General features: G+C 43.3%; 1 protein-coding gene across 2 annotated transcripts in view; it reads left to right on the top strand.

Annotated features, from left to right (window-relative positions):
* Dennd5a (DENN domain containing 5A) overlaps positions 1–20,988 on the top strand; it is a 92,910-nt gene extending 71,922 nt beyond the window's left edge. For both annotated transcript variants that reach the window (XM_070035278.1, XM_070035277.1), the window contains 12 exons: positions 700–852; positions 4,336–4,420; positions 6,538–6,622; positions 8,385–8,513; positions 13,337–13,458; positions 14,454–14,599; positions 14,990–15,108; positions 15,472–15,653; positions 16,185–16,267; positions 16,772–16,895; positions 17,660–17,828; positions 19,963–20,988. In XM_070035278.1, coding sequence (XP_069891379.1) covers positions 700–852; positions 4,336–4,420; positions 6,538–6,622; positions 8,385–8,513; positions 13,337–13,458; positions 14,454–14,599; positions 14,990–15,108; positions 15,472–15,653; positions 16,185–16,267; positions 16,772–16,895; positions 17,660–17,828; positions 19,963–20,146 — 1,581 coding nt within the window. In that variant the 3' untranslated portion in view covers positions 20,147–20,988. The remainder of the gene's footprint in view (positions 1–699; positions 853–4,335; positions 4,421–6,537; positions 6,623–8,384; positions 8,514–13,336; positions 13,459–14,453; positions 14,600–14,989; positions 15,109–15,471; positions 15,654–16,184; positions 16,268–16,771; positions 16,896–17,659; positions 17,829–19,962) is intronic.
* Positions 20,989–26,569: the final 5,581 nt, after the last annotated feature.

The raw sequence follows: 26,569 nt of genomic DNA, 5'->3' as shown, positions 1-26,569 counted from the left end.
ATCATTATACAGCTTGTGTTCTTTTGGTTACAATAGACATCGAAGATTTTCATTTTAAATTATTTTCCATAATTTTTTATCCCTTTGAAAATTATTTCAGGCATTTTTATACATTGTATGTATCACTCAAGGTTTGTTTGTTTGTTTTTGTCCGTCATGAGGCTTGAAGTCAGGACCTGGGTGCTGTCCCTGAGCTTTTCCACTCAAGGCTAGCACTCTTGTCACTTTGAGCCACAGTGCCACTTCTGTTTTTCTGGTGGTTAATTGGAGATAAGCGTCTCATAGACTTTTCTACCCAGGCTGGCTTTGAACTGCGATCCTCAGATTTCAGCTTCCTGATTAGTAAGGATTATAGTTATGAGACACTGGTGCCTGGCTTGATGGCTCATTTTTAAATAAGTTATTGAAGTAGTCAGAATTAGAGAGTATTAGAGGTGAGCATGACATAAGATTTTTATTTAACTCTACAACATAAATGCAAAAAACTGAAGCTGAAGTGAGGATCATATGGTGATTGTTTGTGTTCTCTTCTCCTTTTTGAAAGTATAGAGTCCCCATAACTTGACCTATATGGCTATCAATATCCTGTGTGGCTGGGACTTATTCAGCTGGCACATGTTCATTCAGGCAGCCACAGCCCTCTCTGGTTGCATATGATTCTACTTAATGTGGTTGTCTATTCTACTTGTTGATTTCTAGACGAAGAGGATGCTGGTGGAGAAGATGGGACGTGAGGCTGTGGAGCTAGGGCATGGGGAAGTGAACATCACTGGAGTAGAAGAGAATACCTTGATTGCCAGCCTCTGTGACCTTCTAGAAAGGATATGGAGTCATGGACTACAAGTAAAACAGGTAATATATGTCTGGCCTCTCCATGTTGAGCAATTTGTCTTCATGGTTTCACTTATCACACTATGCAGCTTTGAAAATGGCATATACTGTTCTTAGAATGAATATGAAATAGCTCAGCAAATAGGATTCCAACTATTTTTTTCTTAAAAATAGTTTTATAACTTAAAAAAAAGCCGTAGGGCTTGAACTCTGGGCCTGGGCACTGTCCCACTTGAGCCACAGCGCCACTTACAGTTTTCTGTTGATTAATTGGAGACAAGGGTCTCACGGATTTTCCTGTCTGGGCTGGCTTTAAACTGTGGTCCTCAGATCTCAGCCTCCTGAGTAGCTAGGATTACAGGTGTGAGCCACCGGTACCTGGCTTTTACCAGACTTTTAAAAATACTATTTTTCTTTCTGGGAGTAAATTGAAAGTCAACCTAACAGATCTTTTTGACAGTTGGCCCTTGATTGGAGATAGAACAGAGAGAGATAGAGAATTTGAGTGCAGAAAATACTACGCATACTATAAGGATTCTTCACTAATTGTACATTGCCAGTGGGAAAGGTCAGCTATTAATATTTCTTTTGTAAACAGATGGCTTAACCATCTAAAGATTTGAATGAAGTCCTTAAAAATTGAATATTTAGCTGGGTGCTGGTGTCTCATGCCTGTAATCCTAGCTACTCAGGAGGCTGAGATCTGAGAATCGTGGCTTAAAGCCAGCCCTAGCAGGAAAGTCTGAGACTCTTATCTGTAACAAATTACCAAAAAAAGCTGGAAGTGGAGCTGTGGCTCAAGTGTTAGATTACTAGTCTTAAGCACAAAGAAGCTCAGGGACAGCCCCTAGGCCCTAAGTTCAAGCCTTAGGATCAGAAAAAAAAATTAGGTAGTTAATTAGCTGTAATAAAACTAATGTGGCATGTGATGAGTAAGTGCATCTGACAATTGATTGTGCTAAGTTCTACCTGAACAGTTTCTCTATACCAAGAAGGTAGAATATGTATAATTCCTTTAAAGTGTGGCTCTATAATTGAACTCCTCCAAATTCTTTTTTATTTTTTTCATCTTTAGTATGTTTCTTTGTTTCTTTTTTTGGGGGGGACTGGTCGTGGGGCCTGAACTCTGGGCCTGGGCGCTGTCCCTCAGCTCTTCAGCTCAAGGCTAGCGCTCTACCACTTGAGCCACAGCGCCACTTCCGGCTTTTTTCTTTTTGCTTATGTGGTGCTGAGGAATCGAACCCAGGGCCTCATGTATGCAAGGCAAGCGCTCTACCACTGAGCCACCTTCCCAGCCCCTTTAGTATGTTTTCCTAGTAATTAGAAGCTTTTTTAAAATATGAGTTTTTATAATTGCTGTCACCTGGGGACTGGTATATGAAAAATGTTTCTTCTCATCTTTTTACACTTAGGACATTCTTGAAGAATCTGGTGTTATTTATTGTATGGCCATATCCTTAAATAGGCAGTCAGGCTGTATTGAGCCTTGTAGTCCCCAGCACCTGCTCTGCAAAAGAGGAAGAGAGTAGTTTCTGTCTCCTGAGCAGCCCAGCTGCTGTTTTCCCACTCTTGTTCTTTCTCTTCCTGCTCACCACTATGATCACTGTGAGCCAGGAGCTTTCTTCTGGCCTGGTCCCCTAGCTTTTCTCTTCAGCATTATTGCACATGAGGGTTCTCTCTGTTTAGTGTGTGGCATATCCAGATAGATTGTTGTTTGTTTTTTTGCCAGTCCTCGACTTGAACTCAGAACCTGGCCACTGTCCCTCAGCTCTCTCTCTCTTTTTTTTTTTGTCGGTCATGGGGCTTGAACTCTGGGGCCTGAGTGCTGTCCCTCAGCTCTTCAGCTCAAGGCAAGCACTCTACCACTTGAGCCACAGCGCCACTTCTGGTTTTCTAGTGGTTTATTGGAGATAAGAGTCTCATGGACTTTACTGCTTGGGCTGGCTTTGAACCTCGATCCTCAGATCTCAGCCTCCTGAGTAGCTAGGATTACAGGTGTGAGCCACTGGCACCCGGCCTGAAATAATAATAATAATAATAATAATAATAATAATAATAATAATAATAATAATAATAATAATAATAATAATTCTCCTTCTCCTCCTCCTTCCTCCTTCCTCCTTCTTCCTCCTCTTCCTCCTTCTCCTCCTTCCTCCTCCTTCCTCCTTCTTCCTCCTCTTCCTCCTTCTCCTCCTTCCTCCTCCTCCTCCTCTTCCTCCTTCTCCTCCTTCCTCTTCCTCCTCCTCCTCCTCCTCCTCCTCTTCCTCTTCCTCTTCCTCTTCCTCTTCCTCCTCCTCCTCCTCCTCCTCCTCCTCCTCCTCCTCCTCTTCCTCCTCCTCCTCCTCCTCCTCTTCTTCTTCTTCTTCTTCTTCTTCTTCTTCTTCTTCTTCTTCTTCTTCTTCTTCTTCTTCTTCTTCTTTCCTCCTCCTCCTTTTCTCTTCCTCCTCCTCCTCTTTCTTCTTTCCTCCTCCTCCTCTTCTTCCTCCTCCTCCTCCTCCTTTCTTCTTCTCCTTCTCCTCCTCCTTCTTCTTCTCCTTCTTTGCACTGTCCCTCAGCTCTTCAGCTCAAGGTGAGCACTCTACAACTTAACCTATAGTGCCACTTCCGTTTTTCTGGTGGTTAATTGGAGATAAGAGTCTCATGGACTTTCCTTCCTAGGCTGGCTTTGAACTGTGATTTTCAGATCTCAGCCTCTTGAGTAGCTAGGATTACAGGTGTGAGCCACTGGCACCTGGCTTGGACTGAAATTCTTATTTCCTACTGTAACTGGGATGACAGACATGCACCAATATACTATTTCTCTCTCTCTCTCTTTCTTTCTTTCTTTCTTTATTTCTCTCTCTCTCTCTCTCTCTCTCTCTCTCTCTCTCTCTCTCTCTCTCTCTCTCTCTCTCTCTCTCTTTCTCTCTTTCCAGTCATGGGGCCCGACCTCTGGGCCTGGGCGCTGTCCCTCAGCTCTTCAGCTGTAGACTAGCGCTCTACCACTTGAGCCTCAGCTCCACTTCCGGCTTTTTCTGCTTATATGGTGCTGAGGAATCGAACCCAGGGCCTCATGCCTGCAAGGCAAGCACTCTACCACTGAGCCACCTTCCCAGCCCCCACTAGTTCTTTCTATTAGTTAGGGTCTTGCAATTTTTTGTGGGGAGGGGCCTGGTTCTGTCTGAAATCACCATCCTCCCAATCTAGCCTCCTATTGTAGTGGGGATAACCTGGGTAAGATGTGGCCTCACAAACTTGTTACCCAGGCTGGCCTTGCGTTTCTATCTTCCCATCTTAATCCATCTGATTTATTTAGCCTTTTGAGACAGTCTCACTTTGTAGCCCTACCTGACTTCAAAATCACTATGAGCCCAAATAGGCCTGAAACTCGTGGTCTTAATTACCTCAGCCATCTGAGTGCTAGTAGTAGTACAGATATGTGCCACCACACTCAGATAAAAGTATACTGAAAGTTGTACTCTAAAATCTAAGCTGATAGGTATTTCTCTTTCACATTGGTTCTAGGGAAAATCAGCCTTGTGGTCTCACCTATTACATTATCAGGAAAACCGACAGAGGAAACTCACATCAGCAAGCCTCAGTACTTCAGGTAAATAATCTCTGCATCACTGTGCAGAAATTTCTTGTCTCTCCATTTTCCCTCATTGGAATGATCATCTGTACCAAGCTAGTTATGGCTTTTGCTATAGAGCATTTTATTTTAAATATGGAGCCACCAGCCTCTTTGAGCATATCAAAACTATGAGATTTGTTTTTTTTAATGTGTTTTCATATCCTCTCTAGCAATGTAATAGAAAAGATATTTTGCAATTGGCTAGCCTTATATAATGAATTTGGATTTTTCTATGATGCTGATGTCCTTTATTTGAGGAAAGTTTTTTAGAGCATAGTCAAGTCCCTCCTTGAAACTCCAAGCCAAAGGCCTAATGTAAATGATCCTCTTTATTTCCTCACAAGGCCACTTGCCACACCTCCACTCTGGCTTTTTGGTGATTAATTGGAGATCAGAATCCCATGGATTTTCTGCTGGGCTGGCTTTGAACCCACAACTTCAGATTTTAGCCTCCTGAGTAGCTAGGATTACAGGGGTGAGAATGTGAAAGATTCTTTATTCTTCTTGTTTCTAATTTAATGTAATTAGCAGGGCTGAGGATATTGCTTATTGGTAGAACGTTTACTTGCCTAACATGTACAAAGTCCTGGGTTCAATCCCCAGCACTGGAAAATAAAAAACAAAACTGAAACAAAAATATTAGAATTTATAGAGATTCCAGGAATCATTATATAGTCTGTTTATTTTTGTGAGAAGAAACTGGGGTTCAGAGAAGAAATGAATTTACCTAAGACCATGCAGTAAATTACTATAAGAGCCCAGGTTAGCAACTAGGCATCTTGTTTCCTGCTTCATTGTTCTTTATATCATCAATGTCCTTGACCACATCTCTCTTTTACACTAGCATTTGTTACCTCTCCTGCCAGAGAACAAGTTTACTTTTCTTGGATGTACTTATCCTAATAGTAAAGCTAAGTCAAATGTTATAATAATGATGGGTGTTCATTCTTTGCCCTTGAACTAGTACTGACTGAACTTGGGAAGATAATTGGCTGGAAACTGGGAAGAGAAGTTCCTTAGGTAATCTTATTAGGAGTTTTGTGTCTATATTCTGGATGTGAAATCAAATAGTCTTCTCAGGAAGACTGTAGAAGTTACCACTAAGAGATAACATATAGCCAGAAATTCTGATCAGCTTGATAATAAAAACAAGTTTTAAACACTGGGCCAGACATGAGGATATAAAAGTATTATAATGTCTCTTCTAGAGGACCTAAGTAAGCATTCTATAACAGGTTCTTTTTTTTTTTTCCGTGTGTGTGTGTGTGTGTGTGTGTGTGTGTGTGTGTGTGTGTGTGTGTGTGTGTGTGTGTGTGTGTGTGTGTGTGTGTGTGTGTGTGTGTGTGTGTGTGTGTGTGTGTGTGTGTGTGTGTGTGTGTGTGTGTGTGTGTGTGTGTGTGTGTGTGTAGTTAATTGGAGATGAATCTCAGATTTTCTGGCCCAAACCTTAGGCTCCTGAGTAGCTAGGATTATAGGCATTAGCCACCTGCACCCAGCTCAGCATAGTTTTTTTTAAAAAATGTTTTCAAACAATTTTAATGATTTGGAGAGATGCTTATCCTTTAATAATAATATAAACAAGACACTAAATATGAAAACATCTGTTTATCTATAACAATATTCAAAGAAGGGAAATATGCTAAAGTCAGTAGTGTTTCCCTGGGGAAAGTAGGATTATAAATTATAACAGGTTCTTATCCATTTTTCTCTTTTGTAGCTCATTTGAAGCAGGAACAGGAAATGTTCAGTGGTTCCAAGTGGAAGCACTGCTTCCATGGATTATGATGAGTGCATGATGAATTAGGAGCCAATTGGTTACCTAAAAGCAGCTAACTTGTTTCTTCCTTCATTAAGTAGGGCAATTGTGATACCTTTTACGGAGATCTTTATCAATTATTGAAAATTAAATGAAGTAATATGTATAAAATAAAAAATCTGATCTCTAATGGGAACTAAATAAATACTATGAAATGATTGCTTAAGGTATTACCAGTGTCTCAAGCATTTCAAGGAATTTGTGATTTGCTATAAGGAGAGTACTAGCTATGTGATTATGCAGATCTCTTTAGACATGATCAACCTTGTTATTGTAGGAATACTTCTTGATTCAGAACGGAGGAAGTCTGATGCCAGTGCTGCCATGTCTCCCCTGAGGATCTCTCTAATTCAGGATATGAGGTCAGTCTGGGCTCACCTATAAGAAGCCATTGTTTTCCTGTTTTCAGGTGTTTCTTTGGTGTCCACTATTGTTTGTTTTTAGTGGTTTAGGGGATTGAACTAAAGAGACTTGTGCTTGCTAAACAAGTATTCTATTACTTGAACCAAGCCCATAGCCCTTTTTTGCTTTAGTTTATTTTCTAGTAAGAGTCTTTTACTTTTGTCGGGGCCAGAATTGAACTTCAATCCTCCTATCTCTGTTTCTTTGAAGCTGAGATTTAGGCATATACCACCAAGTCTAATTCATTGTGTGTGTATGTTTTGGAACTGGGATTTAACTCAAGGCCTAGAGTTCTCAATGGGCTTTTTTTTTTCTCAAGTGGCATTTTGTTAATCGAGCCAGTCTTCCAGTTCTAGGTTTTTGCTGGTTAATTGGAGGTGAGGCCCAAGGGTTTGCCTGCCCAGGCTATCTTCAAACCTTGATCCTCAGATCTCAGTCTCTTGAGTAGCTAGGATTATAGGCTGTGAGCCACCAGTGCCTGGCCTAATTTGTTTTTTGAAATAGGATCTTGCAACCTTTTTTGCCTAGTTGGCAATTGGCCTTGAAGCACAATTCTACTGTATCTATCACCCTTGTAGCTAGTATTATAAGCTTGATTCACTGTACTTGGACTGGATGTCTACTTTAGAAAGATTCTTTTTTTTTGTTGGTTGTGGGGCTTGAACTTGGGCTTGTGCCCTGTCCCTGCACTCTTCAGCACAAGGCAAGTGCTCTACTGCTTGAGCCACAGTGCCACTTCCTGGATGTCTACTTTAGATGACAGTCTCAGTGTCTTAAAGCATATTGCCTACGCAGGAAACCTTCCTTAGCGGTATTCTTTATAATGTCTTAGGTCTCTTGGCATTTCTTGGGAACTATGCCAGGTGAAGGAGCATAAGAGAATATCTTGAGGCTCCAGAGCTCAGGATTAGGGTATCTTCTATGTTCTTGTACCATCTTACAATGTGCTTTCCCTCTTTGTAAAAAGAGGGAAATGAATTAATTACTGGAGCCACTCTGCCAGCCCCCTTTTATGTTGATTTTTTTTTTTCTTTTGGTCATGGGGCTTGAATTCAGGCTGGGCACTGTTCCTGAGCTCTTTTGCTCAGGACAGTACTCTACTACTTAGAGCCATAACTCCACTTCCATTTTTCTGGTGGTTAATTGAAGATAGTCTCACAGATTTCCTGCCTGGGCTGGCTTTGAACTGCAATCCTCAGATCTCAGCCTCTTCAATAGCTAGGATTACAAGTGTGAGCCAGCAGCACCTGGCTCTATGTTAATTATTTTCAAGATAAGGCCTCTCTTTTTGCCATGTTAGCCTAGATTGTAATCCACTGGTACCCTTGGTTGCTGGGATGATAGGTGCATACCATTGCACCTAACCATTGTATTCCCCTTGTAGCTTGAGATGACAGATGTGTGCCACCAAGCCTAACCATTGGGACTCTTTTGAACTTTTATGCTTGGACTGGCTTTGAAAACCACAACCCTCTAATTTCTGCCTCCAGAGTAGCTTGGATTACACTTTCAGCTCCTTTTATTTTTTGAGGAAGTTTATTTTGGGTGTGTCTAAAATGTCTTTTCCTTCTTAAAATTATGACTGCCCTGTCTGACAATATCATGTGGAAGAATTTGGAGAACAAGAGAGAAGCGAGAATTCCAGTGACTTCATGGGTGAGGTATTGACAGTGAGTTCATCTCCCTACTGATCCTTACTTCTCTTGTTTATTCCCCTTTCAGGCATATCCAGAACATTGGGGAAATCAAGACCGATGTGGGAAAGGCCAGAGCATGGGTGCGACTATCCATGGAAAAAAAGTTGCTTTCTAGACACCTGAAGCAACTACTCTCAGACCATGAGCTCACCAAGTAAGACCACTCCACCTGGAGTAGAAACAGGTTCCTAGGATTGGTGTGGGAGATTGGAAACCCCTGTGTCAGAAGGAAAATATTCAGTATGTCATGAGCTATAAACTCAAATTGCGCAGGAAATTTTGCAGTATAAACTCAAATTGTACAGGAAGTTTTGCAGTATTTCTTCTTCATCTTTATTATTATTATTATTATTATTATTTTTGGCCAGTCATGGGGCCTGAACTCTGGGCCTGGGCACTGTCCCTCTCCTCTTCAGTTCAAGGCTAGTGCTTTACCACTCGAGCCATAGCGCCACTTCTGGCTTTTTCTGCTTATGTGGTGCTGAAGAATCGAAGCCAAGGCCTCATGTATGCAAGGCAAGCACTCTACCACTGAGCCACCTTCCAAGCCCTTCATCTTTATTTGTAGAACAATACTTCTACTCTATTTTCCCTTTCCTAATCTGCATTCCTAAAACTACCCAAGAGAGATAACAGAAGGATGGGATTCTCCATTCCTTCTTGCACTCAGATGACACCAAGCACTTGGTCATAAAGCATTTCCTCTGTCTGTTCCTGTCCTGAAGAGCAAAGATTTGGAGAATTAAAAGGAAAACATCTGAGTTATCTTTCTTATCTCTCTCTCTTTTATTTTTTTGTTGGTTGTGGGGCCTGAACTCTGGGCCTGGGCACTGTCCCTCAGCTCTTCAGCACAAGGCTAGCACTCTACCACTTGAGGCACAGTGCCACTTCTGGCTTTTTCTGCTTATGTAGTGCTGAGGAATTGAACCCAGGGCCTCATGCATGCGAGGCAAGCACTCTACCACTTCCCAGCCCCCTTATCTCTTTTATTTTCTCTTGAGCCCAAAACCAGCTTAAAGCAACCAATTCCTTGTATTACCTTCTAGTTCTGCTCTGAGTTTCCCTTAAGCTTAGAAAGACTTCCAAGAAGTAATCCTAAGGCACTCTCCCTTCCTCCATGCACCACCTAAGCAGAGGGAGTGGTCAAGCAGGAGATTTATGAAAGCCAGAACATGGATGGGTCTAGAGCATCTGAGCTTAATGGTCTCAGTACAGCAAATTGGGGCATAGATCTTGGGGAAGAGGAAGCTAATTTTTTTTAAATTATTTTTTATTTTTAGCCAGTCCTGAGAATTGAACTCAGGGCCTGGGCACTGTCCCTTAGCTTCTTTTGCTCAAGGCTAGCCACTTGAGCCACAGTACCACCTCTGGCCTTTTTTTTTGGGTCTAGTCGTGGGGCCTGAACTCTGGGCCTGGGTGCTGTCCCTCAGCTCTTCAGCTCAAGGCTAGCTACCACTTGAGCCACAGCGCCACTTCCAGCTTTTTTTTCCCTTGCTTATGTGGTGCTGGGGAATCGAACCCGGGGCCTCATGCATGCAAGGCAAGCCCTCTACCACTGAGCTACCTTCCCAGCCCCCTTTTCTGTTTATTTGGTACTGAGAGATCAAACCCAGGGTTTCATGCATTCTAGGCAAGCACTCTACCATTAAGCCACATTCTAAGCCAGGAGGCTCATTTGTTGTTGTTGTTTTGTAGCCCTATCAGAAGAAGTATGCTCAGAATCCAAACAGTAGATGCCTTCTTCCCTGGTATTATGACTCCTCTGCTATTTCAATGAGTAGAAAATAAAGATGCTTTTGCTTTGAAAAATTACATGTTGAATGGGGAATAGAGAGAAAGGAGTATTTTATCAAATATTAGTCCTGTATTAATCCATTTTTTTGTTGTTTTGTTTTTTTGGGTCCGGTTGTGGCCCCTGAACTCTGGGCTGGGTGGTGTCCCTCAGCTCTTCAGCTCAAGGCTAGCACTCTACCAGAGCCACTTCCGGCTTTTTTTCTTTTTTGCTTATGTGGTGCTGAAGAATCAAACCCAGGGCCTCAGGCATGCAAGGCAAGCACTCTACCACTGAGCCACCTTCCCAGCCCCTGTATTAATCCATTTTATACTGGTGTAGCAGACTATCTGATGCTGGATACTTTGTAAAGAAAAGAGGTTTATTTAGCTTGAAGTTTGGGAAGCTGAAAGTCCAAGACCAGGTGGTCCAGTCTTTTCAACCTCTCTTGAGGGCTTAAAGGTCTCAGACTTGCTAGGTAGGCGGTATATCACTTGAACCATGCCCCTAAGTTCTTTTGCTTTAGTTCTTTGTTTTAAGTTCTTTGCTTGCCTAGGACAGCCTGTATTGTGATCCTTCTATTTTCACCTCCCACATATCTGAGATAATGTGCTTAGATAGGATCTTGAGAGCTTTTTCCTTGTGCTGACTTCAAACTCTGATCTATCTCCACTTCTGGAGTAGCTAGGATTACAAGTATGAGCCATTTTCCCAGCCATATGCATGACATTTCTTATATTATTTGTTCATCTTTTATTTACCACTGATAAGCTTATTATTATCTATTTGGTTATTGCTTATTAAAACTTGCTTACATTGAGGGCATGAACCAAGTGCTAAACATATTGCCTAGCATCTAGTAAGTATTCAACCAGTGCATATAAAATGTGTGAATAGTTGCCCTGGTAAGAGGAGGAGATCAATCTTGGAAGGGTGTTATCTTAATAGATATTGTTCCTGAGTCCTTAGGATTTCCAATTAACTCTCAAGACTGTATACAGCTTGGAGATAGGGTAAGGTAGAGGCAGGTTAAGAGGGCTTATATATTCATCAGATTTATGAGATCTAGTGAGTTGTAAGTTCTAATAAAATAAGTTGGTTCTTTGTAGGGAGCCCAAACTCTTTCTCCTTAATTTCTCTGCAGTGATTAATATTCTTGTACTGCTCCTTTTCCCTTGTATCTAAGATTGTGGGGTTGTCATGACCCTACATCCTTTTGTTCCTTTGCTTCTACTCTTTTCAGATGTTGACTTTGACTGCATGCATACCCTTTTTCTGTCACTGTCTCTCTCTCTTCCTCCTTTCCTCTCTTCCTCCACCCCACATCTCTTCTCCCCCCCCCATCTTTCTCTTTCATTCATTTGGTGATCTTACTCATTCTCATGATTTCTGTTACCTCCAAGTGGGAGCTCCTAGCTCTGACAATCTTCTGAGCTTTAGTCCTGAATTGGTTTCCATTCAGATATCTCATTCAGATATCTTAGCTATAGCTCAGAGAAAAGAGACAAGCTTCACACTGTCTTCATTATAACTGCCTTTCAGTTTTGTAATGTTATTACTGTTTTCTTTTCTTTTCTTTTTTTTTTTTTTTTTTTTTTTTGGGTCCAGTCGTGGGGCCTGAACTCTGGGCCTGGGTGCTGTTCCTCAGCTCTTCAGCTCAAGGCTAGCGCTCTACCACTTGAGCCACAGTGCCACTTCTGGCTTTTTTTTTCTGCTTATGTGGTGCTGAGGAATCGAACCCAGGGCCTCAGGCATGCAAGGCAAGCGCTCTACCACTGAGCCACCTTCCCAGCCCTGTCATTAATGTTTTCTTGGAACATCCTTCCCCTACTTCTTTCTACCTATTTTCCAAATTTGGAGCTAGTTTTGGCTCCTTGCTTTGTTTTGCCAACCACGTACGCATTTCCAGTCCTTAGCCTCTGCCCTCTCCTGGCTTTGACATTTTTACTGCCTTATTTTAATCCTCATTCTTCCTTTACCCTTTACCTGTGTTAACTTTACATTTCATGAAATTGGTTGTGGTTCTACCTTTATTTCTAGGGGAGATTATAGAAATTCATTATTTAACTGAGCAAATTATAGTCATTAGGCTGAAAATAAGGACCTTTCTGTATTTGACTCTACCCTTGCTTTTCAGTCCTGTTGCTAACTGAGTACTTCCTTGCACTGTAGCCAACTATAGATTTTCATACCTACTCTTCATCCTGTACAATGCATGTCTAAATTTGTGCTGTCCTTCAGGTCCTTTTTGTTCTAGAATGTTTTCCAGGACTACCGAAGCTCATGATTCTTTTAAGTTTCCTGAAAGAATTTTTAACTTGGCAACTCATCAGGCCCTTTACCCAATTTATTCACTTAGACATATTTGAGAGTAGGTCTTTCTCTCTCTAGCACCTATGTGTAATGGGCCTTAGTTGATGAATTATCTCTTGAAGGTGAATCTTCACAGATAGACTGAATCCCAGATCTTTGTGGTTGGGCAATTGTATTCTGGGAAAACTAGGATAGATTCTATCCTTTTTTCTCTGTGTATTGATCTTTGACAGGGCCTGAAAATTGAGTTCTCATTGTTATCTGATGTTAATGCTGTACAACCTCCCAGGGCCTGGAACATCAGGCAAAGGAGCTGCCTTTTGATGAGCTGGCAGTAGGGATAAAGTGAGAAATTTCTGTGAAGAGAGGAAGGTCTGAATCTACACAACTCTTTCTTGTCTGTGACCTGGGTCAGAGGTAGAAGTAGAGCCTGCAGTCAATCACCTTTGAAGCAGTGTTCTTTTTGATTCATGGTTCTCAGGTCTGTTAAGTGTTTGCCTGGTAATAAATGGTCACTATAGACCTCTTGCTGTTGCTACTTACAATCCATATATTGGGATGACAGCTTAACTAGAAGCCTGAGAGGACCTGTGTCACCTCGATAAGCTTTCAGTTCAGCCTTAGATTATTTAGGATAGGAAATTACATGGCCTATCACACTGGACAGTATAACATCAACCCTTGGACAACAGAGAATATTTAATTTTTGTTGTTCCTGCTGTGGTTTAAACTACTTTCTTTGTAGATTCAGTTACACAGAATGTCAAGGTTTAAACCTTTGTAGAGTAACTCTAAGGAATTTTGATTTCCTTAGCTGTATACTTCTGAAAGAGTAACTGTCTTCTTTCTCCTCCTTTTTGATGGAGACTGATGTGCTGCCTCTTTCCCAACAGGAAATTGTACAAGCGCTATGCCTTCTTGCGCTGTGATGATGAGAAGGAGCAATTCCTCTATCACTTGCTCTCTTTTAATGCTGTTGATTACTTCTGCTTCACCAATGTCTTCACCACGATCTGTAAGTAGTTCTGTGCTCCCCACTGACCTGCTTAAGGCAGCCTTGCAAACAAATCCCAGCCTCACTCACTCTTCCCCCTCCCTCACCCCCTTTTATTTTGCCAGTACTGGGGCTTAAACTCATGGCCTGGGCACTGTCCCTGAGCTTCTTTTTGCTCAGAGCTAGCATTCTACCTCTTGAGCCACAGCACCACTTCTGGCCTTTTCTGTTTATTGAATTGAACCCAGGGCTTCATGCATTTTGTAATGCCAAGTGATTTTCAAGCAAGCCCAAGGGAGAAAGAGCTCTTCCTGAAGTAGCAGAAAGATGATAGGAGGAGATGTGAATCCAGGCTGGCTCTGCCCTTAACTTGTTAGGTGTCTGCAAACAGAGTCTACCCTTGCTGTGGCCTTAATCTCAGAGTGAGGTAGAGGGCTCAATATATTGTAAGGTCCTTCAAACCTTCTCTAATGCCAAGATTCTTTACTGGATAGTCTCTGAATTTGCTCCATGGCTAGCTCTTTAGCCAGACACTCTACTGCCTCAGCAGCTTGCTTGCACTCTTGTTTCTGTCTAACATCCTATCTTCATTCTCAGAGACTAAAGTTCAATAGGAGTGACTGGGCTAGAACTTAAGAGACTCAGGACAAACTATTCCTCACTGTGTGCCTTGGAAAAGAGATACTTATATGGACTTTGTTAAGATTATTATGACAGTTAATAGAATCCATGAGATGAGATATGAGAAGTGCTCTATAATGGTTACATTATTTAAAGAATCATTCATAGAGCCAGCAGATTGGATTTTGATATTTGGGTAGTTCTGGAGGAGTGATTTTGAAAGATAGATTGGCTGATGTTCTAAGCCATCCAGGGGCTCTGCTGTCCAGAACTCCATTGGAGCTGGTATAGCCAGGACTACACTCATGATACTTGCTTGGGGCATGTCCAGGCCCCATCAGGTATGGGAAAGATTCCTGATCGCTCTCAATACTTTTGTGGCTTCTCCTAAACAGTGATTCCATACCACATTCTGATTGTACCAAGCAAGAAGCTGGGGGGTTCCATGTTCACTGCAAACCCATGGATCTGTATCTCAGGAGAACTGGGTGAGACACAAATCCTGCAGATTCCCAGAAATGTGCTGGAGATGACTTTCGAGGTATGTGTTACATGGGTCTACAAATCTGTGGGGACTTGTTTGTAACAGCTGATGTGGGAAGTTTTCTGCAAGATTTTATGGAGGCCTTTGTGGGATTTAGATACCTCCCTATGCTTGGGGTGTGGAGAATCTCCAAGATTTCTTTCATCTGTTGAGCTCAAGTGTTCTTGGAGACCTCAGGACCCACTTCAAAGCCTCTTGCATTCAGGCTATTCTTCCTTTTTAAGTAGTAGCATTTTCTTTCCTAGTCTTGAGCCACTCAGGAGATAGTTTCCCTGCAAATGCTGAGGGACCAGGTAGCCAACAGTGGGTCAGATTTGTGCTTCTAAAGGAGTGCTACTCTTTTCTGCTATTTTTCTGACCTGCCTCATCATTTCTCTTCTCTTACAGTATCAGAACCTGGGGAAGCTCACTACTGTCCAGATTGGCCATGACAATACAGGGCTGTACGCCAAATGGCTGGTGGAATATGTGATGGTCAGGAATGAGATCACAGGACATACCTACAAGTGAGTGATCCCTCAGCTGTGCACTCTCAGGTATGCTTGGTTATGTGCATTCTCAAGGAGCCTCTTGAGGTTTGGCAGGCTGAGACAACTAACTATTGGCTCTGCCTCATGCACTTGAAAAGAAACAAGGAAAGTTTCTAAGTAAAGATATATAATGTTGCTGTGAACAGGTCCCAGCCCAACATGTTATTCAGGTAGCTTCTTTGATGACACATGGTTGATAAACAGGTCCTCAGGGGAGCACATAGCCTGATTTAAAAACCTATCCCCAGAGACTGACTTTGTTGATGGCTCTTGCTGAGCAGCAAAGGCAAGGACACTGGAAGAGCTGGCAGCTCTGACAGACCATTGCCTGACTTCTAGGTTTCCTTGTGGCCGGTGGTTGGGGAAAGGTATGGATGATGGAAGCCTGGAGCGGGTCCTTGTTGGGGAGCTGCTCACATCCCTACCTGAGGTGGATGAGAGACCATGCCGGACCCCACCATTGCAGCAGTCCCCCAGTGTCATCCGGAGGCTTGTAACCATCTCACCCAACAACAAGCCTAGTAAGTAGGAGAAGGGGTTAGACCTTCATGTCACCCATCACTAATCCCAGCTTGTGCAGCTATCTCAGGAGCCATTTGACAAACCCAGCTTAGAGCTGGCACCTCTTCTCATGATCAGTGAGGTAGGTATGTGCCCATTTTCATAGAGGCCTGGAAGGAAAGGGGAGTCAGCACAATCTGCTGCTCTGTGCTCTTTCCTCATGATCTTGGTACAGGTGAGCAGTATACTTTCTGGCCTCCGTTTTGGTTCCTCAGCTTCACAGTCATTGGTGGCCTAAATTTCTATAGTAAAATAGAAAATAAATGTTACCAGAATGTTTTAGACAAAGAATACTTAAAAGACAAGGTAACTTTGGCTTTCCCCAAAGATTTTGGGAAGAGTTATTGCTCATCAAAGCCACTACTTCCCAGGGTCTAGCTACCTTGCCTCTCCCATGGGCCCTCTTTCCTATATCCTCAGTCTCCTACTCAGTCAGCCAAGCACTGTTAGCCTCTGAGATTGGTTAGGGATGTCTGCTTGATTTTTGTCAGAGCTGAACACTGGGCAGATCCAAGAATCCATTGGGGAGGCAGTCAATGGCATTGTGAAGCACTTCCATAAGCCTGAGAAAGAGGTGAGCCTCCTGCCCTCCAACTCACAGCCTGTGTCAAATAGAGGGTTTTGTAATTACATTGTACTCTTCTATTACCATGTGCGACCTCAGCTAGTTTGAGATGGGCAGACTCCTTCCGGGGGGGAGAGGCCTTTGGCTCGGGTCACTATGTTTTCTCTCCATACTGATGATTTCCAGTGGAATCTCTGGGGTCCCCAAAGAATAGTATCTAGTCCTATCCACTTCCAGATTTGCTTGGGTCTCCAAATTATGGCTACATTGGCTTTTTGCTCTTGTTGAGGGACCTCCTTGTATGTGACCCAGAGCAATTATATATTTCTTTATTCATTTGCTCAGCACCAAAAACTGCTCTGAGCCAGGCACTGTGCCAGTGCTAGGGGAGCAGATAAAGCCCTTGCAGTCTTCTGCTGCACTCTTGGTTGTGGCTGTGGGTTTAGTGATGCAGTAGTGGGAGGGCAGCTCAGCTATGACCAGCCAGTGATTCAATCCTGTTGTTTTAACCAGCGAGGCAGTCTCACATTGTTGCTTTGTGGAGAATGTGGCCTTGTCTCAGCCCTGGAACAGGCTTTCCAGCACGGATTTAAATCGCCTCGGCTCTTCAAAAATGTCTTCATTTGGGATTTCCTGGGTGAGTTGGGCTTAAGGCATGAGGGTGGGAAAAGCTTACAAAAGCATAGGAGGGCTCACAACACAGTATGGTGTTGATCCTTGGGGTCTGAATTCAGAACCCAAATCAGGCAACTCTCAAATTATCTTCTGTTTGCTCTGATGTTTTTTTTTTTTTTTTTTTTGAGTCTGGTCGTGGGGCCTGAATTCTGGGCCTGGGTGCTGTCCCTCAGCTTTTCAGCTCAAGGCTAGCACTCTACCACTTGAGCCACAGCACCACTTCCGGCTTTTTTTCTTTTTGCTTATGTGGTGCTGAGGAATCGAACCCAGGGCCTCAGGCATGCAAAGCAAGTGCTCTACCACTGAGCCACCTTCTCAGCCCGCTCTGATTTTTCTTAAGGAGAATGACAAGATCCCTCTTCTTTCCTCCCTTGTGGATTTAGTTCTGAGTCCTTATACTTTTTCTTTATAGATCCAAATGGTCAGCTAAAAGTAGTGAAGCCCACGTCCTGTGGTGCTCACTTGGGACTTTTTCGTGCAAGAAACTGTTCTCATAGCTTTCTTGTATCTTTGAACTAGGAAAAAGGTCATCTTTATATCAAAGGTCACTTAAAAATTTTTTTTAAATGTCTGAAATATAATCAGTGACATCAGGGCACTCATGTTATTCTCATGAAGTTACTTGACTCCATTTGGGAGAGCCTTCTAGCAAGTGGCCTTCAGGACAGTCAGAATCAGGTGGGTTCTGAAAGCAGTTGCCACTGCAAACTTTTCTATTCTTCACAGAAAAAGCACAAACCTATTATGAAACATTGGAGCAGAATGAAGTAGTCCCTGAAGAAAATTGGCATACAAGGGCTCGAAACTTCTGCCGGTTTGTCACCGCGATCAACAATACTCCCCGCAACATTGGCAAGGACGGCAAGTTTCAGATGTTGGTGTGCTTGGGAGCCAGGTACTGCAGCCCCAGGGACTAGCGTGAATAGCAGCCAGCCTTGGAGAATAGTGCTAGAAGCCAGGGGTGATACAGGGTGGGAAATGGCTGGTGTGTGGCTACCCTTGAAGAGAACAGCTTAGAGCTCTTTCTAGAGGTCATTAACTTCTATCATGTGGTGTGTGTGTGTGTGTGTGTGTGTGTGTGTGTGTGTGTGTGTGTGTGTGTGTGTGTGTGTGTGTGTGTGTGTGTGTGTGTGTGTGTGTCATTAACTTCTATCATGTGGTGTGTGTGTGTGTGTGTGTGTGTGTGTGTGTGTGTGTGTGTGTGTGTAAATGGGGGAGGTAGGGTTATGATAAGAAGGTACAAAACTACTCCACTGGTAGAAGCAGAATTTGAAGCAGAATAAATATAGTCATTCCTTCAGTAAACATTTGGTTGTGCCAGGTCTTAATGAAAACTGGTGGGAAGAGATATGAATAAAACATGGTTCCTGCTGCTTAGAGGTTTACTTTCCTCTTTGGGGGAGCAGAGGAAGTGCTGGGTTTTGAACTCAGGGCTTTGCATTTGCTGGACAAGTGTTCTCAACCACTTGTTTTAGTTTTTGCTTTTAGGTCTGGGTCAGCTTGGACCATGATCTTCCTATTTATGCTTCCCATACAATTGGGGTGATAGGCATGTGCCATCATGCTTCAGTCTCATTGATTGAGATGGGTCTTGCTAACTTCTTGTCTGGTCTGGCTTTCAACCATAATCTGCCCAATTTTTACTACCCAAGGATTTAGGATTAGTCATGAGCCACTGTGCCTACTTTTCTTGTCCCAGTTTTAAAAAGCAGAAAGTTATCAGAAGCCAAAAGAAGTACTCACTCAAACTATGCTGAAAATGTAAAGGAGGGAGATCAAAGGTTTCAAAGAGAAGGTGGTATCTGAATGAACCTTTAATGGAGAATGTACTAAGAGCAATAGTAGGAAATAAAGTTGAAAGAGGCTAGGAATCTTGACCTGGAGTAGAGATAAATTTCTCTTATGATAGGACAACCTTGTTTAATCAGGGCTCTGAAATAATATGAATCTAACATAATCAATTGTGGGTTTCAGAGTGGACAGGACTGAGAGAGGCTATTCCAGTAGGATAGGTGAGAGAGTATGAAGCTCAGATTAGACCTAAGATAGTAGTTGATTTGGGCCATGTAAATGAAGCAATTGACATAGTAATTAAAAACAGACTGTAAGGGGCTGGGAAGGTGGCTCAGTGGTAGAGCGCTTGCCTTGCATGCATGAGGCCCTGGGTTCTATTCCTCAGCACTACATAAGCAGAAAAAAAAAGCCGGAAATGGTACTGTGGCTTAAGTGGTAGAGTGCTAGTCTTGAGCTGAAGAGCTGAGGGACAGCGCACAGGACCAGAGTTCAGGCCCCACGACCGGACCCCCCCAAAACAACAACAACAAAAACCAGACTCTAAGCTGGGCACAAAGGCACATGCCTCTTAGTCTCAGCTACTTGGGAGACTGAAGCAGGAAAATCACTTGAGTCCAGGAGTGTGAGGACAGCCTGGACAATGTAGCAAGACCCTGTCTCAACAATAGTAAAAAGAACTCCAAAATACTGTAGAACCACAGTTTCTAGGTTCACATATCAAGTGTCACTTACTGTGGCCTTGGACAAATTGTTTAATCTCTATGTGCCTCAGTTTCTCCACTTATGAAATGGAGATAATAATACCTTAGGGGCTTGTCCTCAAGTTAAATCTCTCATAACAGTGCTGGCATATGAGAAGTTAGTGCTTATTATTTTGGGTGGTGGTAGTTGGGGAGGGAGGGGCGGTGAGAGATGTTCTGGAGTGATTGCTGCAAATGGAAAGAGTGTTGATCAGCTACAGCTGGTGTCTAGCAGGTGGTAGTATTGTCTGGGGAAAAGGGGAAGGTGGAGGAGGAGGGACAGATGATAGTGCTAATTTGGGTCAGGTTGGCTTGGTGTCTCTCGGGTTGGGCATTCCCTAGTGGGATACAAGCCCTGTTAGTGAGGGAAGGGAGGCTGTAGGTAACTGCCAGCAGCACCAGTTTCAGACTTACATTCAGGGTTCCCTCTTGGCCTTGTCCTGTCTCTCTTCCTTTTCCCTTTCCTCTGACCTGCCTGAACTACTGCCCTGCCAGGGATCACCTCCTGCACCACTGGATTGCCCTGCTGGCTGACTGCCCCATCACCGCACACATGTATGAGGACGTGGCACTGATCAAAGACCACACGCTTGTTAATTCCTTGATCCGAGTGCTGCAGACATTGCAGGAGTTCAACATCACGCTGGAGACATCCCTCGTCAAGGGCATTGACATCTGACCTAGTACCAGCCAGCAGCAAAACTGGGAAAAGACTCCCTAGCAGCTCTGCATCTTCTTCCCAAAGGGAGACCTATGCAGGGGACAGAGAGGAGATGTACACTCATTGTAAAAAGAAAACTAGAGGATTTTTGGAAAAAATAATCTATTTTAGAGTTTATTTGCTGATTTACTTTTTACACACTTTCATGTGAAAGAGTGATAGGGAGAGGGAGTGAGGTTGGTGCCGCTTATTTTGAAGCTGGTGCCCTCCCTTGTGTGGCCACGCACTAGGAGCCTGTGGCCTCCTGGACTGAGCTGCACACATACAGGGTTGTTCTTCACCCTGCTGTGTTGCATTAATGAGGCCATTCCACATTGTTTTTAACTAATGTTTTCTATATTAACATTATGGATGTTTGGCTTTCACAGACCACACACAGTTGTGCTGATTGGGAAGCCCCATGCTCCATCAAAGGGATTTTTAGTAGTGCCTCTAAGCAAGCACTGAGGAGTCAGCCCCACATCTTTTTTTAATTTTTATTTTTTTTGTCAGTATTATTTGGGAAGAAGACATGCCTGGATGTGTCATCATGCTGTCATCGTGTGGAAAGTTACGTTTCCTGTTGGCACACTTTAGAGAAATAAACAGAAGCATGTTTTAACAGGTTTTCTTTTTTCTTAGGTTTTATTTATTTAACTCTACATTGTGTGTTTTAAGTATTGTTTTCTTTTTTCTTTTTTAAGGAAAGATAAAGCTTGTCACACTCTAACTGGCTATGTTATTACTGTTAAATTTATATTGTTTTGCAGCTTAGAAACCAGCTACAATATGGCCCACTTAATAAAACACCTGAAACAGAACTGCACAGGACATGGTCTTTTATTGGGGTTTGTGAGCAGTGAGTGTTGGAGGGTGTACCTTGGTCTGGCGGAGAGGTCTGGGCCTCTTACCAGCTGGCTTAGGATTGTGCCCAGGATCCCCCTGATGGCCTGGTATCTCCATGGTCCTTCCCCTTGCAGGGTCAGGATCCTTCATTTTGGACTGAAGTGGCTCATAGAGAGGGAGATGGAAAAGAGTTACTTTCCACATGACAAAGAAGGGATCTAAAGCAAAGAGAAGAAAAGACCTTGCCAGGGTTACAACGATCATTGCTTGATTGAGACTGGGTATAAGAACCAGGTATAAGCACACAGAACACAGGTGACTCTGTCTACCCTCAGGTAGGCGGTGGGGAGCAGAGGGGGAATCCGTTCTTGAAAGGTTTTATTTTCCAGGTGTAGCAAATTAGCAGAGCTCTGTAATATCCTAGAAACTAGCTCCCTTTATTTTTATTCTTCAAACAAACTGCTTTGGTAGGAAGCTCTAAAAATACAGGATGATCAAAAATATAGCCCCTCAAACCAGTCAGTTCCTTCTCATGCTACACTGGTTTGCATGTACTGTTCTTTCTGCCTGGAATGCCTTTCCTTTGCCTATATCTTGTTTGTCGCTCATGGGTTGCTTTTTTTTGGGGGGGGGGTCCAGTTGTGGGGCCTGAACTCTGGGCCTGGGCGCTGTCCCTCAGCTCTTCAGCTCAAGGCTAGCACTCTACCACTTGAGCCACAGCGCCACTTCCGGCTTTTTTCTTATGTGGTGCTGAGGAATCAAACCCAAGGCCTCATGCATGCAAGGCAAGCGCTCTACCACTGAGCTACCTTCCCAGCCCTCAAGGTTTGCTTTTATAGCATGGTCCTGCAATTTCTTAGATGTTGGTACAGCCTCTCTGGGTCCTCATTTTCTGCCTCATGTTAGGTCCATGAGCTTCTATAGAGGACCCTTTGTCCATCTCCATCCCTTGCCTATCAGGTTGTAAATGCCCAGTAAAGACGTTGGATGAGGAAAGTGGGTCTCCAGGAGAGCTGTAGTACAGTATACTGCCAGTCGGGGGCATTAGCAGACTGCACCGTATCTGGTTACTGCCGATCACAGAGTTCTCAGTTCTTTTGGGGAAGAGAAGATGAATTATGGCTTTGATCAGGGAGGGAGGATTCTTGTTCAGACAACCAAGATAGCATGAGACTCAGCTGTGTGTTTATCATTCAGCTAGGTCTGGGCTTACCTTAAGCCAGGAGCTTTATAATAGACCTCTTCCTTTTCTTCATAAGTCAGTAAAGCAAGTATAAATTATCCCAGGTTTGAAATAAGCTCTGAGCATTTTTATTTACTTGTTGACAACTGTCCTTTATTTGATTGAGATCTCTGCTCAGATGTCCTCAGAGATCCTTTCTTTAAGTAGGTTACAGACCTACCAGAAAGTTCCAATAGTCACTTTTTTTGGCAGGGGCGGGAGGATCATGGCTTTTTTTTTTTTTTGGTCTAGTCATGGGGCCTGAACTCTGGGCCTGGGCGCTGTCCCTCAGCTCTTCAGCTCAAGGTTAGCGCTCTACCACTTGAGCCTCAGCACCACTTCTGGCTTTTTTTTTTTCTTTTTGCTTATGTGGTGCTGAGGAATCGAACCCAGGGCCTGAGGCATGCAAGGCAAGCGCTCTACCAATGAGCCACCTTCCCAGACCCCATCATGGGTTTTTTTTTTTTTTTTTTTTTAGTTCATTTAAAATATATAATCAGAGTGTGGCTTTTTTTTTTTTTTTTTTTACGGTATTACATGCTTATTGTGCTTGCTTGCTCAGCTGGTGCTCTACCAGTTGGTATGTCTCTCTCTCTTTTCTTTTTCTTTTCTTTTCTTTTTTGGGTCCAGTCGTGGGGCCTGAACTCTGGGCCTGGGTGCTGTCCCTCAGCTTTTCAGCTCAAGGCTAGCACTCTACCAATTGAGCCACAGTGCCACTTCCGGCTTTTTTCTTTTTGCTTATGTGGTGCTGAGGAATTGAACCCAGGGCCTCATGCATGCAAGGCCAGTGCCCACCACTGAGCCACCTTCCCAGCCCCCAGTTGGTATGTCTCTATCCTGGGTTTTTGCCGTCTTTTCTCCCTCCCTTCCTCCCTCCCTCCCTCCTTTCCTTCTTTCCTTCCTTCCTTCATGGGGTTTGAACTCTGGGCCTGGGTGCTGTCCCTGCATTCTTTAGCTCAAGGCCAGCACTCTACCACTTGAGCCACAGAGCCACTTCTGGTTTTCTGGTAGTTAATTGGAGATGAAAGTTTCACAGACTTTCCTGCCCAGGCTGGCTTGAACCATGACCCTCAGATCTCAGCCTCCTGAATAGCTAGGATTATAGGCATGAGCCACCAGCACCCAGCTCAGCTTATTTATTTTTTTGAGATGGAATCTTACAGACTTTTCTGCTTGGGCTAGCCTCGAACCATGATCCTCCAGATCTCAGCCTCTTAAATACACCTGTCCCACTACTCATCTAAATATAAATAAATACATATATACACACATGTATTGTACAATGAATTTCATTATGCTATTTCCATGTATGCATATGATGGTGTACTTTAGTCATATTTACCCCTCTTATTCTATCAATTACACCTATTATTATTATTATTATTATTATTTGCTGGTTGTCAGGCTTGAATTCAGGGCTTGTGTTCTGTCCCTGAGTTTTTTTTGCTCAAGACTACTATTCTACCACTTTGAGCATAGCTCTACAAAAGCCTCATGGACTTTTCTGCCTGGGCTGGCTTCAAAGTTCATTCCTCAGATCTTAGCTTCCTGAGTAGCTAGGATTATAGGTGTGAGACCCTATTTGCTATTTTTTAATGTAAATTTCATTAAGGTGAGAAGTGGTTTACTTTATTCACTAAATATAGGTTCCCAGTAAGTGTCTAGAATAATAAATGATTTTATTGGTAGTATTTGAGATTACAGTTTATGGAACCAAATTCCTTAGATTGAATGCTTGGTCTGCTACTGTGACCTAGGATAGGCCACATGGCTTTCCCAAACGTCGGTGTACTCATCCATACACATGCCTCTATCAGTACTAGCACCTGCATCCTTGGGATGTGAGGATCAAATTGTCTGAAACAACAACAACTTGCCTGAAACATACCAAGTGTGTCATGGGCTCGGGAAGTACTAGTTACTACGCCTTTGGTCAGTTCTGTCCTGGTTCCTGAGTTAGGGATGACTGAAACCTTAACCCCTGTCCCCCAGGAATGCAGAATGCTTTAGAGGAGTATGCCATCGGTATTGACTACTATGGGATCTGCTCAGGGTGGAACATTGTCAGAAGTATGGGCCTGGCACAGTGAGCAAGGGCCTGGCAATAGGAATGTGCCTGCAGGCAATGAAGCTTAGTGACGTTTAGAGTCCAGTCCTAGCAGGGGAGGGTGCAAGTCTGTGGGATGCTTATCCACAAAAGGTGAGAGATTTTTTTAAAAAAAAGGGCCAGCAGGCATGGAAGGACTTTGAATGGGTTGCTCAAGAGATATGAACTGAATATATGCTACAGGCACAAATCACAGAGCCACATCATCAGTATGTGACATTCCTAGTATACTTATACTCCAAGTGCTACTCCTGTTGTTGATCCTCCTTGTCTGGTTGATGTGAGAAATGGGAATTCATGATCTGAGCACAACAGCTGGACATGGGGCAGCATGAAGGTAAGTGGGTGTCTTAAGGCAGTGTGCCTCAGATCATATGGCTGGAGCAAATCACTGATAACATGTGCTAGTAACAAAAGGGTCTGTTTGACCACATTTAACTGAGTTCTAAAAGGGAGTCATAGGTCATGGGAACATGGGGCAGCAGCATTTGGGTAACTGGGAGTATATCTTTTCCTTTGTCTTCTTTCAGCTTTTAGGAGCTGATTACCAGGGTCGGTGCTCAAACTAGAGTTAAATGACTTGTCTCATATGTCGTGAACAGTTGTACAGTGGGCCATGGTTGGGGTGGGGGGTGAGGGGTAGAGGGGGGGGGGCGCGGAAGAAGAACAGCACCCAGCACTCAGTTCTGTGTGTCACTCAGTTCTGTGTGTCTGTGACTTAGGCCTTGGTGGACTAAGTCAGTCAAAGCAGATGTTGGTGAAAAGGTAGATGGGAACATAGTTTATCAGTTAGGGTTCACTTGAGATCATCTGCTTTTCTGTTCCTTACAGCCGATTCTGCTGACACTCTCAGCACTCAGGAGTATGCTTGGTTACTTGATACCAGTGCTAGGCTAATTACCTGGCTGCCTGGACCTCTGAAGGGCCCTTTTCTGCTTCAGGCTTCACTGGAAGCTGCAACTTCCTGTCACCAGAGAAGTCCTAGGAATGAAATGTGTGGCCTCTGGATCCCAAGAGGTCTACTTCTTTGTGGTAGAGAATGCAAGATTATTGATTTGTTTTATTTTTCTTTTTCCTTTCTTTTCCTTTTCCTTCCACCTTCCCACCTTCCACTTTTCCCTTCCTTTATTCTTCCTTCCCTCCATCCTTTTTCTTGTGCTAGGAGTTGAACCCAGGTATGGCACATGTTTGGTGTATACCCTACCATGAGCCACATGCCACATCCTATCTTTTGTTTTATTTCTTTTACATCTATGGCCACTGGGTGCTATATAAAAACTTCAATATGTCTTTTTCTATTTCAAGTAAATAGGAGGATCATGAATATTTGTCATTCTTATGGAACAGCCAACAGTGTTTGCTTACAGGTTTCCCCCCAGAACTGTGCTCTCTTGCCTTCTGTCATTGTCCAGAGAGATCTGGACTATCTGGGCAGCCTGCAGAACATCACACAACTTCATTACATGGATTGCATCATAGTTACTGGGTGGGAAAGAAAGACCTGTCTATTTTCTTTAAGCCCTTGCAAGATACATATGCTCCAAAAGATGGATGATACACCCTAGGAAATTTCAGGATCTACTGCTTTTATGAAATTCTGTGGCAAGAACCCAACTGCACAGGGCGCCCTGAAGATGATCTGAGGGAGTTTTACTTTGCCCATAGAGCCTTGAGAAGTCATGCAAGGCTTTCTAGAGGTGAGTGACATATTCAGATTTAAATTTCCAGTGAAGATGTATGCGTTAGTGGTCATAGGGGAAATGAGCACTGCTTGACCTGGGGGGTGGGAGTGGAGTGCTGGGAAAACCATAGATTCTAAAGTTGCTTCAGAATCAAGATGGACAGAATCTGGTGATAGACCAGGAGCCAGGCAAGAAAGAATTGTTAGGGATGCCTTCTTGTACTTTGAGCCACACTAAAACTTGTGTAGTATATTATAAATGTAGGTGTTCACAGACTCACACTCACTTGTAGGTATACCCCTGAGCTGTTTTGAACTTCCTTTTGTCATACTACTCTGGGGAAAGTGGAGGAGAGGATGGTGGCATGCTTATGAGAAGCCCTGGAACTTAAAGTTGCTTCTTGTTTTACACTGACTGAAAATAAAGCTGACTATTTCCATAGGAATGGATCAGGCCTTGAGTATTTCTCCCCACCCCTCAGCAGGGGTCCCAGAAACTTCAGCTTTGGAAAGGTTTATTATAGGGTCTGACCTTTAACTCAAACT

This window comes from Dipodomys merriami, unplaced genomic scaffold, assembly GCF_024711535.1.
Source record: "Dipodomys merriami isolate MVZ:Mamm:240054 unplaced genomic scaffold, mDipMer1.0.p SCAF_25, whole genome shotgun sequence".
NCBI classification, from domain to species: Eukaryota; Metazoa; Chordata; class Mammalia; order Rodentia; family Heteromyidae; genus Dipodomys; species Dipodomys merriami.
Note: the sequence above shows the minus strand (reverse complement) of the source record. Positions and strands in the feature narration are given on the sequence as shown.